Source organism: Leuciscus leuciscus (genome assembly GCF_965113295.1).
Source record: "Leuciscus leuciscus genome assembly, chromosome: 13".
Taxonomy (NCBI): Eukaryota; Metazoa; Chordata; class Actinopteri; order Cypriniformes; family Leuciscidae; genus Leuciscus; species Leuciscus leuciscus.
In genome coordinates this window covers 41,025,787-41,043,008 of record NC_138737.1, presented here as the reverse complement: position 1 = coordinate 41,043,008, position 17,222 = coordinate 41,025,787, and the positions used below count along the sequence as shown (strand labels likewise).

Genomic DNA, 17,222 nt, shown 5'->3' with positions numbered 1-17,222 from the left:
TTTAAGATGGCCATTTTTTTATTATTTTAGACCGGATCATTTCAGCTACCTTAATACAGCTTACCTATACGAACGTTTCTGTTATGACATCATTCTGTTAAAGTAACGGTTTCTGTTCAGATTTTCGAACAATATTACAGTTCATCATCCAAGATTATTTATTTACCTCAAGCGGCCCGTTTTGAAGTTCTGTGAGTAGTAAGAAAGACGCGCACTGATAGAGAAGCATTTCCATTGGCTGCAGTCTGCAGGCATTGGCCAATAACAAAAGACGACATAGCGCAGACAATTTTACAGAATGCCATTGATAAATATCAATATCCCTCTAAGTTTTTATTATCATATATTGTGCTACGTTTATGTAGCTATTATATTGTAGATAAAATATAGTAATCGTTACAATGTCCCAAAAAAAAAAAATATATATATAGCCTATATATAACCCTTTTTTTCTTTCAACTGGAACGCCGTCCCGTCTCGAAATTCACTCCCCACACTCCGTCCCCCCGCGTCCCCCCCCCATTTCCAGCCCTGGCTATACTACAATAAACACTTCAAATAAATAAATAACTGCAATCATACATTACAGCAGTTCCACTGTGGTACAGCGTCGCCATGTGGAAACATTCATATTTTCTCAATTTACAGTAAAACTATGTTAGACAAAGTGGATTTGTGAATAAAAATGTACGTATCAAAGATGCTGCAGAAACATCCCCTTGAGAAGAGATGATTAGAAATGAGGATAATAGAGTAATTTCTGGAGAACCTCAACTGGTGTCGTCCGTGTGAGGGGGATTCACATGTCATGTGACTTAAAAACAGCAGATCATTGGCTACCTTAAAGCCTGCCCTTTTAATTCCCATAGTGCTATATATATATATATATATATATATATATATATATATATATATATATATATAACGCCATACCATAAAGGTCTAGAAGCGCCTGTATTCATACACACTACCAGTCAAAAGTTTTGATCTGTAACATTTTTAATATTTCTAAAAGAAGTCTCTTCTGCTCACCAAGGCTGCATTTATTTGATTAAAAATACAAAAAACCCCATAATATTCTTAAATATTATGACAATTTCAAATAACTGTTTTCTATTTTAATATATTTTAAAATGTAATTTATTCCTGCGATCAAAGCTGAATTTTCCTTCAGATCCTCCAGAAATCATTGTGATATTGTAATGATGATTTGATGCTCAAAAAACATTCATTATTATCATCAATGTTGAAAACGGTTTTGTAAATTTTTTTCTCAGGATTCTTTGATGAATAGAAAGTTCAAAAGAACAGCATTTATCTGAATTTAATCTTTTTTTTATAACATTATAAATGTCTTTACTGTCACTTTTGATCAATTTAATGCAGCCTTGATGAATAAAAATATTGATTTCTTTCATTTCTTTCCAAAAAAAAGTTTTTTTTTATTACTGACCCCAAACTTTTGGACGGTAGTGTTTAATGTTACAGAAGATTCTATGTCAGATAAATGCTGTTCTTTTGAACTTTCTATTCATCAAAGAATCCTGAGAAATAATTTACACGACTGTTTTACACATTGATAATAATAATAATAATCATAAATGTTTCTTGAGCATCAAATCATCATATTAGAGTGATTTGTGAAGGATCATGTGACGTAATGATGCTGAAAATTCAGCTTTGATCACAGGAATAAATTACACTTTACTATATATTCACATAGAAAACAGACGATTTACATTGGAATAATATTACAGTTTTTTTGTTGTTGTATTTTTTTATTTTTTGTAAAGCATTTTTTATTGAGCACCAGTAATACAGGGCATGTACATATACATGAATACAAAAGGCAACAATTGTAGCAACAATGCTCATAACTCCTTGAATTGATACTTTAGGTGGATTGTTTGACTTCCAGTGTAATAAAATCCTTCTACGTGCAAGCAATGTTGTGAAAGCAATTATGTTTTTATAATTTTTCCTTAGTGTAGAGTATCTTCTATCTGTAATACCGAAGATGGCCATTGCAGCGTTAGGTTGGAGGTCGATGTTAAGAGCCTCTGACAATGTTTTGAAAATCATAGACCAGTAGGTCGTGAGGGCTGGACACAACCAGAACATATGGGTTAAGTTGGCAGGAGTGTTACGACACCTGTCACAGCTAGCATCAATGTTAGGATATATTTTAGCCAATTTCACTTTCGAGTAATGAATACGGTGTAGAACTTTGAATTGAATTAAGCTCAACTTGGCACAGGAAGTGCTGTCATTTACTCTTAGTAGAGCGTTGTGCCAAATGTCGTCCTCTAATTCTAGTTCCTCCCCTAACTCATTCACCCAGTCTGCTCTAATCTTTGCAAGATTTGTGCTTTTAAGACGGGTTATCAGGCCATATATCCTTGAAATATTTTTTTGGGAATTGACTGCGGGTTCTAACAAATTCTCTAAGCCCGAGGGTGGTGGTGTGTATGGAAAGTTAGAAAAATGGTGCTGAAGGAAGTGGCGGATTTGAAAGTAACGAAATAGGCTAGACCGCGGTAGACTAAATCTGTGCGACAAATCATCAAAGTTTGCAAAAATGGAGTTTGTGTACAAGTCTTTAAAATAGAGAATGCCTCGCCTTTGCCAAAGAGTGAATTCAGAGTCTAGCATTGCCTGGGGGAAAAGGTGATTATTGTGTATGGGACTTAAATGAAAAAGGTTTTCACATTTAAAGTTCTAAGTTGAAACCAAATTTTAAGGGTATTTATGACTACTGGATTGTTAGTGTATTTCATAATAGGGGCGGGCAGGCTGGAGGTGACCAGGGCTTTAAGAGATGTTGAGGTGCAAGATGCAGCCTCAAAGAGGCACCAGTCTATGTCAGGGGTATGTAGCCAATGTATGATTTTTTGAACATTTGCGGCCCAATAATAGTAGCAAAGATTTGGAAAAGCTAAGCCACCTTGGTCTTTAGGTCTTTGTAGTAATTCTAACCGTATTCTAGGCTTTTTCCCATCCCATAAAAATGAGATAAAAGCTTTATCGAGGGACTTAAAAAAAGATTTAGGGAGATAAAGTGGGATACACTGAAATAGATAAAGAAATTTGGGGAGTATATTCATTTTGATACAGTTCACCTTCCCTGCCAAGGATAGATGAAGTGATTTCCATTTTTTTTTTAGGTCTAATTTAGTTTTTTCAAAGAGCTGACATAAGTTTTCTTGATAGAGGTGCTGCATGTCCCTTGTAATATTAATGCCCAAGTATTTAAAGCCATTTTTAGACATTTGGAATGGTAAAACATCATTTTGTATTTGAAGGGCCAGATCATTAACAGGATAACATTCACTCTTACTAAAGTTCAATTTGTACCCAGAGAAAGCCCCAAATTTCCTCAAAGCATGGGTAATATGAGGGGTGCCCAGAGCAGGGTCTGATACATATAATAATAAATCGTCTGCATATAGAGATACTCTATGCTCCCTCCCCCCCCTGTGTATTCCACTAATTGATGGTAAAGTGTTGAGTGTAATAGATAAGGGCTCTATGGCCAAGGCAAATAGAAGTGGGCTGATTGGACAGCCCTGGCGAGTACCCCTTGACAGCTGGAAATAGTGTGAATGTTTGCCATTTGTTACTACAGAGGCTTTTGGTGAGCTGTACAGAAGCTTAATCCATGAAATGAAGTTAGGGCCATAACCAAACTTCTTTAACCCATGCCAATAAGTATCCCCACTCCACCCTGTCAAATGCCTTCTCTGCATCAAGTGCGATAACCACCTCGGGGACCACACTAGATACAGGAGAGTAAATTATACTTAAAAGTCGACGGATGTTTGTAAATGAGTGCCGCCCCGAGATAAAACCAGTTTGGTCAGCAGAAATCACGTCATGTATTGTGGTTTCTAGGCGTAAGGTAAGAGCTTTGGCCAAAATCTTTACATCACTGTTGAGGAGGGAGATGGGTCGGTATGAGCCACATTCTGTGGCATCTTTACCTGGCTTAAGCAGGAGAGTAATAGATGCTTCAGTTAGTGTCTGTGGGAGAGAGCCACGGGACAGAGAATCATTAAACATATCGAGCAAAATTGTTGATAACTTGTTGGAAAACTTTTTTAAAAACTCTATAGGGCCCGGTGCCTTGCCATTTTGCATTGCTTTTATTGCATTAGAGATTTCTATATGATCTAGTGGGAGCTCAGTCTTAGTCCTATGTATTGCTGTTACTGAAGGGGTTTGGAGGTCCTTGAAAAAATGTTCCATATCAGAGCCATCTTCTGTCATCTCTGACATATACAGATTTGAATAAAATAAGGCGAATGTTTCATTGATTTCAACTGGATCGATAGTTAGTACACCATCATCTTTCCGTATTTGGGGGATTTGTTGGGATGCCGAGTGGCATTTAAGTTGGTGTGCTAATAAACGTCCAGCTTTGTCGCCATGTTCATAGAAATATCCCCGTGATTTTAAAAGAAGACGTTCTGTCTTCTCAGTTGATATCAAATTATATTGCGTTTGGAGATCCAGCTTCCTTTTGTAAAGCTCGGGGGAAGGAGAGGTAGAATACTGAGCATCCACCATAGATATTGATTTGATGAGCTCCTCTTGTTTGATTCTTTTAGTTTTATTTATTTTAGCTGAATATGATATAATCTCACCTCTGATTACAGATTTTAATGTTTCCCAGAGGAGAGAGGGGGAAATATCATCTTTTTTGTTTGATTCTATAAAGTCGTCTATTTTTTGGGATATCATTTTGCAAAAGATGTCGTCGGTCAAAAGATTTCTGTCTAATTTCCAAAAGGGGCGTTCCAATTTGCAAAGAGGAAAAGCAAGATCTAGTAATACAGGCGCATGATCTGATATAATTATAGACAAATATTCAACTTTTGTGACAGAAGAAAGAAGGTTCTGATCAATGAAAAAATAGTCTATTCGACTATACGAGTGATGTACAGGAGAAAAAAAAGAAAAAGATTTACCCACTGGGTACAAAAAACGCCAAGGATCAACACATCCTATGTCATCCATAAAACGTGATAAAAGTTTGGCTTTTTTGGAAAGGTTTGTAAGTTTAGAATGGGAGCGGTCAAGTGTTGGATTTATCACACAGTTTAAGTCTCCGCCAAAAATCAACTGGTGAGAATTCAAATCTGGAATTAATGAGATCATTTTACCCATAAATTTATCATCGTCCCAATTTGGGGCATAAATATTGACCAAAACCACAGGCTTATGATAGAGGAGTCCAGAAACCATCACAAAGCATCCTTGAGGATCTGAAATAATAGTAGTCGCACTGAACTGAATTTTTTTATGAATCAGTATGGCTGTTCCACAAGTTTTGGAATTAAGATTAGAATGAAATATGTTACCAACCCAACCTTTTTTAAGTCTGACTTGGTCTTTAACCAGTAGGTGGGATTCTTGAAGAAATAGAAAAAGTTATACATGAATTTTGAACAAAACCCGTTCTTGTCTTAGGACAACTCTGATTTTTTTATCCACTTCAAAAGTTGACTACTGTACACCTTGTGCCAATGTTTTAAAGGGGACATATTATGAAAATCTGACTTTTTTAAGTGCTATAATCGGGTCCCCGGTGATTCTACTAACCCAGAAAATGTGAAAAGTGAAACCCAGTAACTTTGTTCTGGTGAGCCTTTCTCTGCAAGCATGTCTAAAAATAAGCCGATCAGATTTCACTCTCCTTCTGACGTATGAATAGGATCTTATTATAATATTACCGGCCCTTAATCTGCACGTTTACACACACCAGCCGACATTTGGTTTCACACGCGACAACAGAGACCAGTTCTAACACACTGGCAGAAGATCCAGCAAAGCCTGAAACTGTTGTGTGGTTGAGCACAGACGAGCACTGAACACTATTGACCAGAACATGTCACCGCTGTCTTATAAACACCTCAGGAACTGTGGACACTTGATGATGAGATGATCAATGTAACTCCACAACAACTACAGAAATGTCTCCACTAACATTCAGAAACTCTTCCTGAGTCTCTCCGTAAGGCTGCACTCGCTACTGGTTATTCTGGGATTCTGGATGAATGAGATTGGCCTGTTCTGTTATTGCCGGAGTTTCTGAAGCTCGTGTAAAGACTCCGCCCTCTTCTGGACGGAGGCGGAGCTAAAGCTCATTTGCATTTAAAGGGACACGCACAGAAACTGCATGTTTTTGCTCACAACCAAAAAGGGGCAAATATGACAAGCTATAATAAATGATCTGGAATTTTAGCTGAAATTTCACACACACATTCTGGGGACACCAGAGATTAATATTACATCGTGTGATCTTGTGAAAAGGGGCATAATATGTCACCTTTAAAATGCTTTAATGCTGTGTTAGAAAGGATAATCATATGTCTTTGTTTCCTCAGTGTGGCCTGGCGCTGACCGACGCCCCGTGCTGCTCGTGTGCTCGTCGAACGGCTCACCACACGTCTCTGCAGTGTGCAGTTTGGCCTCCGGCCTGCAGGGGGAGCTGTGTATGGACGTCAGGCTGGCGCAGTGGATGCAGTGCCAGCCACAATCATCACTGGCTCAGCTGGGACCCGTGCCGTGGCTGTACGGTCAGTGTCGGGCCGTTCAGAAGGCCGGCGGGCTCGTTCTGATCGCCTGGAGCCCTGACGCACATCGGGCTTATCTAAGATGGAGGAACAGCAAAGGAAAGGCTAAGTTCAGTGCTGTTGAAGAAGAAGAAGAAGAAGAAGAAGAAGAAGAGGAAGAAGCAGAAGAAGCAGAAGAGGAAGAATGCATGGAGAAACCAATTGAGATGTCGTGTATCACGGCTCCTGTGTTCAACGCTGCGCTGTCCTGTCTGTGGATGGGAATACGCAGCGATGGCTACGCTCGGGGATTCAGGCTAGTAAGCTTCCAGAACAACAACAATAACACTTTCATCCCGAAACGGCTCCGGTGTGTCCGGAAGTACTGCCTCCCGAAGGACCTTTCGTCTTTAATACAAGACCTGACCGGCTCAAACACTAGATGGCGATGTTTGCCACGTCTTCTGTCCAAAGCGCTGTCATTCTTCGTGTCTCGGCAGCTCGCGCCGACGCTAGCGGCGAAGCTTCCCGTGCCGACCGACAGCCCTAAACTCGTTCCTGGCTTCTCACGGAAAGTAACGAGTGGGACGAAGCGAAAGACGTGGAGGCAAAAGAAGCGCAAAAGTAAAGTTGTAACATCGTGCTTGTCCAGAAAAGGGAGTTGGACGAAAAAGACTGCGCCAGAGCCAATAAATTCGTAGCATGCATTGGCACCATAGAGTGCAAAAAAAATGGACGTGACGTCACCCGTTGGTTCCTGAAGAGCATTTTTTAAGCCTAAAGTGGGCGGAGGCAGCCGTCGCCATCTTGGCAGCACGTCACTCTCGGATAACCGAAAATGGGCAAAGAGGCGGATTAGCTGAGGTGACGTGACGCTAACAGAACGCAGACAAACGCTAGTAGTGACATCAGCGGCAATCCACCTGTCACTCAAGTGGCCACGCCCTAAATTATGCAGAACTTTAAGGCTTAATATTATTGTGTTACCCCCCTCAGTCGTCATGAAGGGCGAAATTAGCTATATAGACCAAAACCACTTTTTTTCACCAGGCTGTAAACATATTTTTCCTGCTGTAAAGTTGGGCATTTTAACACGGGGGTCTATGGGATTGACTCTCTTTTAGAGCCTCTAGTGGTCAGTCGATGAACTGCAGTTTAAATCACTTCAGTGTTGGATTCAAGAGAGAGACTGGTAGGTTGCCGCTTGGTCGGCACACAGAAGGAATGATCAAAGCAGAGGTGATTCAGACAGAGTTACCTGCAGATTTCAGAGCAACATCACAGTCTGTCCAGCAGGGGGCAGAGACATTAAACATTCTCACAGCGAAGTACGGTTTTCGTTCTTTGCTTAGGAGTGAAAAGAAGTTTGAAATACCTTTGCATCTGATCATAGTGATGTGGATATGTTTGCACCTGCTCTGCAATTCAGTCACGTCACATTTATTCATACAGAACTTTATACAATAGATTGCTTTAAAGCAGCAGCTTTACAGTATTAAACAGGAAAAACAGTGTCAATGTCGCTTTCAATTAGAATTACAACTTCCGTTTCTTCTATAAAGCAGCTTTCAGTGTGTTCATGTTTTCACTCACATCTGACTTCAATGGACTGAACGGAAGAAATTAATCTGAGACAATTTACACCTCAAAGAAGGCGGAGCCTCAGAGCCACGCCCACCTATTGCATCATCACCACTGACCAATGGGAGTTCAAAGGTGTTTACCAGCTGGAGTGAATTTTTCACTTTACCAAGCTGTTTCACACTTCAAACGAACTTCATTTTGGTCTGATTATTTTTCAACGAAACACCAGTTCGTTCTTCAATCTCACTTGAAGTATATCAGGGCCTTCACATGCAAAACCTGTGCTCATTGAAAGAAAACAAGTTGAACAGAAGATTGAATCCAATAATAGTTGGTGATAATAATAGCACAAGGACAGATTTACAAGCAATTTAATTGACCGATCATTTTTGACCGGGAATATCAAATGAGTTAAGTATTTCAGCCTAATGTATTGTTACTCATGTTATTAAGATGAACCGTTTGTTGAATTTCCTCATTTGTAAGTCACTTTGGATAAAAGCATCTACTAAATAAATGCATGTGAAGAATTAAATGAACTCCCTACAAAGACTGGTACAGAGAAATGAAGAGCATGTCATGTCTTTATCTTCTGGTGTGATTTTTTTAATATATATGAAAATCCCACAACGTGTAAAGTCTGGTCTCAAAGAAAATCTCGAGTTTCCTATTGGTAATTATGATGCTGTCCACACATGTACTCGTGTTATAAACATGATCATTTCTGACATCTGAAGCGTTCAATATAAGCACTCTCTCAAGGAAAGAACAGTGACCTCATCCTATACAAATAAATCTGAAATTCTCTATTTTTGTATAAAAACCTGCATATGTATACTTTTATTTGTTCATCTGTATAAATAAATGCACCAAACATCCATACTCCAGTTTATCTGATTATTATTTCACCACAGCCCTGTATAATTATCTCTCTGTCTGTAAAACAACCAAATCAACCTGAAGAAGATGTAAAGCAGTTTTCAGGTGGTCACAATGATGTTATCTTTATTTTGACAGAATCGGGAACCATCTTGGACCCATTTGACCAACAGTAAAATCTATGCAAATGTGTCTGTAATGTAATGTTTTATGTTTCATAAGATGCATAAAAAAATCATTAAAAGCAAGTTATATGGACCTGAAGCCACAGGATCTATACATCCTGGCTCCTGTCAGAAAGCTATTTCCCCTCGAGCTATTACCATAAATGTTTAGTGCACAACTGTTGTGTTCGTCAGTTCGTGAAATGCTACCGAACAGGTTTTCTCAACGGTCCGATGCGTCAGACGACGAGTCACGTGTGTCCCGCCGTCAGAGAGATTATCACACCGATTATGCAAAGTTTATGCAAAATATCGCAAAACTCTCGTTTAACATGCGTTAGGTTTGGACAACTGCTGAAAGACCTTTGACAGAAGTCAATTTTGTAATGTAAGTGCGCTTCATTCCGGCTCTTCAGTCATCGATTTGCTCCCCACAATTTTGAATATGATTTCCTCAGTTACAACAAACTCTTGAGCGTCTATTTGAACATTGCATTAAAAGCTGCGGTCACTAGACTTTGAGCGCGCGAAACGGTCGTGATGGTTAGACTCAGCAGCGACTTTTTTATAAACATAAATTCAACATATAAAAATAACAATAAATCTAAAAAGTAAAAATATACAATCTACTCCAATTTGTTGCTGATGCTAAAAAAAAAAAAAAAGAAAAAGAAAAAAAGCTTAATTCAGTGGAGAGGTCAAGCTGTTTCCTATTGATCTCCTGAAGTTTAGCATGAACTTGTGTTTCTGGTGGTCTTCTTTTTCTTTGAAGTTTTATGACAGTTGGCAAATAAAAAAAAAAAAAAAAAAAAAACATCTACATGTACATTTAGTCTTAAGTGTTTATTAACTCTCATTGAGATGTTTAAAATGTATTTGAACACTCACTTACAGTTGCATTTTTGTGTTAAAGTCCCCCTGTGGTGAAAGTCCAGCATTTAATGTTGTTTATCTATGTGGTGTTTTTAATGTGCTTTAACACAAACCATGTGTAAGTTCATAAGTCGACACCATTGCTGAGTATTTCCTCCTTCAAACTGCAGTGAACCAAAGACAGTCTCAAAAACAGCTTTGAAATCGCTGGTGTTTCTGACGTCACAAACTACCCTGTAACTAATCAGATCAACGTGTGATCGTCAAGGAGTGGATCTCTGAGCTGAGTGAGTGAGTGGAGGCGGGGCTCATTTGCATATTCATAGAACCGCGCATACTAAATGAGGCAAGGGTGTCGAGTTACAGTCAAGATATTTTAAGGCATGAAGAATTTTTTCAAGAACAAAACTTTTAAATATGTCATTTTTGTTAAGCCAGTTTTATATTTACGCATTTGGCAGACGCTTTTATCCAAAGCAACTTACAATGCATTTCATGGTACACATTTTATATTCTTATCAGTTCTTGCTTTCCCTGGGAATCGAACCCATCGAACCCAACGCTCTACTGTTTGAGCTACAGGAAAGTTTTAAGGGATAAAATGATTGAGAACAGGGGGATTTTAATAAATTCTTCAATGAAAGCTTATTAACACCTGTCATTCATTTTTAGATCACTTTATTAAAACAAGCTCAACTGTCTCAAGAAGATCTTAACATCCAGATTCATATTGCAACCATATATGCAGTGACTGGGAGTGTCCAACTCCATTCTGTCTTCTCTTCTATTCCCAAAACTTATGTTTCTGGTCTCCCGCATTCACATGTGAATGAATAGAAGTCAATGGAGTGAAAAGTATAACAACCCTTTCATGCATTATGGCCCTGTCCCATATCCATACGACACACTTCATGTGCACTTCGGCAGCTGTAAGTCCACAAGACCGAAGTGAGTCCCATTTGTCATTTTAGGTTTCAGAAAGTCCTTGTTTGCCCACTTCTACCCAACAGTCAAAGCGGTATTACATCACAAAAGTGTGGCCTCGTCTCAGAGGAAGATCACGAGGGCTTATGGGGGCATTTGAACAGAGCCTATTTGTCACAGAATTATTTATTGTTCTTGAAAATCATTTTCCGTGTTAAAGACAAGATAGCAAAATTTGTCTGGCCCACCTCTGGGCCTCATCCTTGCTTCAATTCCGGCCCAGTTCTGGCTGGGTCCCCGGCCCAACACACTGAAAACGGACTCAAACAACTTCCTCTGGCCCAGATGTGGCCCACACCCTGTAAAATGACTCTTATTTATTGATATGGCCCAGGTCTGGCCCAGGCACTGATGTGGCACCGGCCCAGAAACTGGCAGTGAAACACATTCAACCATTTAAAAAATTAAGGGTTTTTATTATAAAATTAACAAATACACTTCAATATAAACATGTATTAACAATTAACAAATACACTATATTAACATTTATTAACAACACATTTTTAAACCACAAAATAACAAGTGAATTATATTGTGTTAGGATTCCAGGCCAAACATGATCATGGTGTGTGTTAGGATTCCAGGCCAAACATGATCATGGTGTGTGTTAGGATTCCAGGCCAAACATGATCATGGTGTGTGTTAGGATTCCAGGCCAAACATGATCATGGTGTGTGTTAGGATCCAGGCTGCTTCACAAGTCAGATTGTGGACTGATATATTTCAGAGTATTTTATTCAGCTCCTTGTGCTCGAAGATTGGAAAAGATTACATCAAGGTAAAAGAGCAGCAAAACTCCAGAGCATGTAGATGTGAATTTGAGAACTTGTACAATAAATATTTGTACTTGTACCATAATATTTACAGAATGCAGGTTTGTGACTGTTGTCTTCGAGTGAAAATCTCAAATTTCAAAAGGTTTTCAAGTACAAATATTTATTGTACAAGTTCTCAAATTCACATCTGCATGATCTGGAGTTTTTCTCCTCTTTTATCTTCATAAGCTCACGCCGGCGTTGGTGGGGGTGGGGGGGAGTTGAAGCTGGCCGTTGGGTCTGTGCGGAGGACTGGTCTGTGTGGAGGACTGGTCTGTGTGGAGGACTGGTCTGTGCGGAGGACTGGTCTGTGGACTGGTCTGTGTGGAGGACTGGTCTGTGCGGAGGACTGGTCTGTGCGGAGGACTGGTCTGTGCGGAGGACTGGTCTGTGCGGAGGACTGTGTGGAGGACTGGTCTGTGCGGAGGACTGTGTGGAGGACTGGTCTGTGCGGAGGACTGGTCTGTGTGGAGGACTGGTCTGTGTGGAGGACTGGTCTGTGTGGAGGACTGGTCTGTGTGGAGGACTGACTGGTCTGTGCGGAGGACTGGTCTGTGCGGAGGACTGTGTGGAGGACTGGTCTGTGCGGAGGACTGGTCTGTGCGGAGGACTGGTCTGTGCGGAGGACTGGTCTGTGTGGAGGACTGGTCTGTGTGGAGGGCTGGTCTGTGCGGAGGACTGGTCTGTGTGGAGGACTGTGCGGAGTACTGGTCTGTGCGGAGGACTGGTCTGTGCGGAGGACTGTGTGGAGGACTGGTCTGTGTGGAGGACTGGTCTCTGTGGAGGACTGGTCTGTGTGGAGGACTGGTCTGTGCGGAGGACTGGTCTGTGTGGAGGACTGGTCTGTGCGGAGGACTGTGCGGAGGACTGGTCTGTGTGGAGGACTGGTCTGTGTGGAGGACTGGTATGTGCGGAGGACTGGTCTGTGTGGAGGACTGGTCTGTGTGGAGGACTGGTCTGTGTGGAGGACTGGTCTGTGCGGAGGACTGTGCGGAGGACTGGACTGTGCGGAGGACTGGTCTGTGCGGAGGACTGGTCTGTGTGGAGGACTGGTCTGTGCGGAGGACTGGTCTGTGCGGAGGACTGTGTGGAGGACTGTGTGGAGGACTGGTCTGTGTGGAGGACTGGTCTGTGCGGAGGACTGGTCTGTGTGGAGGACTGGTCTGTGCGGAGGACTGGTCTGTGCGGAGGACTGTGTGGAGGACTGTGTGGAGGACTGGTCTGTGTGGAGGACTGGTCTGTGCGGAGGACTGGTCTGTGTGGAGGACTGGTCTGTGTGGAGGATTGGTCTGTGCGGAGGACTGGTCTGTGCGGAGGACTGTGTGGAGGACTGGTCTGTGCGGAGGACTGTGTGGAGGACTGGTCTGTGCGGAGGACTGGTCTGTGTGGAGGACTGGTCTGTGCGGAGGACTGGTCTGTGTGGAGGACTGTGTGAAGGACTGGTCTGTGCGGAGGACTGTGTGGAGGACTGGTCTGTGTGGAGGACTGGTCTGTGCGGAGGACTGGTCTGTGTGGAGGACTGGTCTGTGTGGAGGATTGGTCTGTGCGGAGGACTGGTCTGTGCGGAGGACTGTGTGGAGGACTGGTCTGTGCGGAGGACTGGTCTGTGTGGAGGACTGGTCTGTGTGGAGGACTGGTCTGTGTGGAGGACTGGTCTGTGCGGAGGACTGGTCTGTGCGGAGGACTGGTCTGTGCGGAGGACTGGTCTGTGCGGAGGACTGGTCTGTGCGGAGGACTGGTCTGTGCGGAGGACTGGTCTGTGCGGAGGACTGGTCTGTGCGGAGGACTGTGCGGAGGACTGGTCTGTGCGGAGGACTGGTCTGTGTGGAGGACTGGTCTGTGTGGAGGACTGGTCTGTGCGGAGGACTGGTCTGTGTGGAGGACTGTGTGGAGGACTGTGTGGAGGACTGGTCTGTGTGGAGGACTGGTCTGTGTGGAGGACTGGTCTGTGTGGAGGACTGGTCTGTGTGGAGGATTGGTCTGTGCGGAGGACTGGTCTGTGCGGAGGACTGTGTGGAGGACTGGTCTGTGTGGAGGACTGTGCGGAGGACTGGTCTGTGTGGAGGACTGGTCTGTGCGGAGGACTGTGTGAAGGACTGGTCTGTGCGGAGGACTGGTCTGTGTGAAGGACTGGTCTGTGCGGAGGACTGTGTGAAGGACTGGTCTGTGCGTAGGACTGTGTGGAGGACTGGTCTGTGCGGAGGACTGGTCTGTGCGGAGGACTGGTCTGTGTGGAGGACTGGTCTGTGCGGAGGACTGTGTGAAGGACTGGTCTGTGCGGAGGACTGTGTGGAGGACTGGTCTGTGCGGAGGACTGGTCTGTGCGGAGGACTGGTCTGTGCGGAGGACTGGTCTGTGTGGAGGACTGGTCTGTGTGGAGGACTGGTCTGTGCGGAGGACTGGTCTGTGTGGAGGACTGGTCTGTGTGGAGGACTGGTCTGTGTGGAGGACTGGTCTGTGCGGAGGACTGGTCTGTGTGGAGGACTGGTCTGTGTGGAGGACTGGTCTGTGCGGAGGACTGTGTGAAGGACTGGTCTGTGCGGAGGACTGTGTGGAGGACTGGTCTGTGCGGAGGACTGGTCTGTGCGGAGGACTGGTCTGTGTGGAGGACTGGTCTGTGTGGAGGACTGGTCTGTGCGGAGGACTGGTCTGTGTGGAGGACTGGTCTGTGTGGAGGACTGGTCTGTGCGGAGGACTGGTCTGGTTCTCGTGGATCTGATCCGGTGACTGTGCCGAGGACTGTTGTGTCAACGAGGTCCTCACGGCGTTTGTTTCTAGATCTCGTCTAGCTGTGATGTTCTGGTCTGGCATTCAGGGCTGTTGTGGTCATCTGAGGGTGCAGGTCCATCATCTGGTCTGGATATGGACTAGATCCGGCTGACTACAGTAACATTGGGATAAGAATGAGACAGAGAGACTAACATTAGCGTACAGTAGATGCCATTCTTCTTACGATGTAACAAGTACATTCAGTGTTATGGGAAGTGTTCCCGGTTCTGGTTGACCTAATTTATGCAGCCTAACAATGCTTTAACGGATGTGAATAATAGAAATGTGAGAGTGTGTTATGTTTATGCTAGGTTAAAGAGGTGTGTGTTTTTAATATAGATTTAAACTTCTCTTGTATCTGCCCCTCGATCTGCTGCCAGATCTCCATCTCAGCGGCATTAGCTGTGAGGGTTTCTCTGAACTGCATCTTTTAAATAAAGGAATAGATATTGTGAAGTCAATATTAAATCTTAAGCATTAGTTTTTTTAAGCACATAGGTTTGACAAATGTTGTTGCCAGAGTTCACGAAGCAGTTTAAAATATCGGTAACACTTTACAATAAGGTCTTGTTCAAATTAGGCTAGTTAATGTTTTAAAGGAACACGCCGACTTTAGGGACTTCAGCTTATTCACGTATCCCCCAGAGTTAGATAAGTCCACACACACCCTTCTCGTCTCCGTGCGTGCCGTAACTCTGTCTGACGCACCCACCGCTAGCCTAGCTTAGCACAAAGACTGGAGGTAAACGGCTCCAGCTAGCATACTGCTCCCAATAAGTGACAAAATAACGCCAACAGTTTCCTATTGACATGTTGTGATTTGTATAGTCACAGTGTGTACAAATAACAAGGTCACATGAGACACAGACATCTTCTAACTGTATACATACTGGGTACTATATTCTCAGAAGGCGAAGCTGTGGTAAATACACACAGCTACACCAAGTATGGACCTGACACCAGTATAACAGCTTTCAGCCGATACTGGCCCATACAGAAAAGGCCGTCAGTCAGCCAGATGTGTTCTGCACAGTCGTCACGGATCTGGCCCATATCTGTTCACCGATGCCGACAGTGAGCCGACAGTGACGCTATCTGGGCGTGAAACGATGTTTGCAACCCATTTTAGTTCTCTAAATGAAATGAAATGTGGGGAAAAAAACAGGGATTGTTTCTTCTTCATATTATTATAACCTTTGTTTATTTTACCAGGAAAAGAAGCACATTGAGATTAAGAATCTCTTTTACAAGAGCGTCCTGGCTAAGACTGACACAGCTCGTTTGAGTTTAACAGATGCATCCATCAATACACACACACACACACACACACACACACACACACACACACACACACACACACACACACACACACACACACACACACACACACACACACACACACACACACACACACACACACACAAACAAATCAAATCAAATCAAATTTCAATATCAATACATAACTAGTCAAAACATCTACAGCTCCATGTTTCATTCTCCAAATCGTTAAAAACTACTTTGAAAATGTCCAATTCTGGTGAAAAAGATGTTGGTTGGAGAAGAGGTTTATAAATCAGCTGAAAGATATTACGATTGGATGAAAGATTAGATTTTTTGGGTAGGCTATACACTTTATTTTAAGGTGTCCTTGTTAAAGTGTACTTATACAATTAAGTACTGAGTAATATGAATTAACTACAGGTTTAGGGTTAGGATTGTGTTTGTTGTAGGGTTAGTTTCATGTAATTATGCATGCTTTATAGTTATTATAGTAACTACTAACATATGTAACAGGGACACAAAACAAGGTGTTACCGATTTGTTTTAATCAGACTTTGATGAACTGATGAATCGCTCACACAATAAGAGAGGCAAGTTGAAGTAGCCTAAACAGACTCATTTGACGTCAAATCTACTATCTCAAGATCTCAACATACCATTTCCAACCCACTGCGCCTCTAAAGGTTACGTGAGTTAAACAAGGTCCTATTCATCTGGAAGAAATGTGTCCGGTTAAAGGAGAATCGCAAACATTGTGAACTACAGCAAACATTGTGTTGGTACTCATGTAGTTTTCAGTTAGCGTAAACAAATGTTCCTTCATGTAGAAACGAGTCCTTGAACAATACAAACACTGGAAAGACAAGTTCATTTTCAGGTCATTTGTGCTCAACATCTCGGCAGCTTCTAAGATGTCATTTGAGTGCTTCGAGTTTATTTGGTAGCCTATATTTGCATAAGACCCATTTACTAACTCTGTGCGTGACAAACCAACACGCACATGCAAAGCACAGGACACACGATAAACAACATGATCTTCCTCACATGCGTGTTCAGAACAGTCGCTGTGTGTGTGTGTGTGTTCATATGGTCACTCGTTTTAAAGGTCATTCTGAGCAAAAATACCTGGCCAAGTGACGGTGAATCCAAAATACCCAAATTATTCTTTAAATAACCTGATAACCTGTGCTGTGAGACAAACATATCTTTAATGTATTATGATTTTGAACATCGACATTGTAAAGCATTTGACCATTGGTTTATTTTTTACAATTAATCTGCAAACTGCTAGAGTTGGGAATCGTTTTTTTTTTTTTTTT

At 42.3% G+C, this 17,222-nt stretch overlaps 2 protein-coding genes and 1 long non-coding RNA gene across 5 annotated transcripts in view; 1 reads left to right on the top strand and 2 right to left on the bottom strand.

The window, feature by feature from the left end:
- Positions 1 to 9,020, top strand: part of LOC309512754 (interleukin-17 receptor C) — a 40,470-nt gene extending 31,450 nt beyond the window's left edge. For all 3 annotated transcript variants that reach the window (XM_082188469.1, XM_082188468.1, XM_082188467.1), the window contains one exon: positions 6,387 to 9,020. In XM_082188469.1, the coding sequence (XP_082044595.1) occupies positions 6,387 to 7,255 (869 nt within the window). In that variant the 3' untranslated portion in view covers positions 7,256 to 9,020. The remainder of the gene's footprint in view (positions 1 to 6,386) is intronic.
- The window catches only part of mbd4 (methyl-CpG binding domain protein 4), a 109,486-nt gene that overhangs the window by 45,429 nt on the left and 46,835 nt on the right, over positions 1 to 17,222 (bottom strand). The window lies entirely within an intron of this gene.
- Positions 7,908 to 12,094, bottom strand: LOC309512755. Its single transcript, XR_014211172.1, has 2 exons — positions 11,052 to 12,094; positions 7,908 to 10,709 (listed from the first exon to the last, which is right to left on the bottom strand). It is a non-coding gene; the product is annotated as an uncharacterized lncRNA (long non-coding RNA).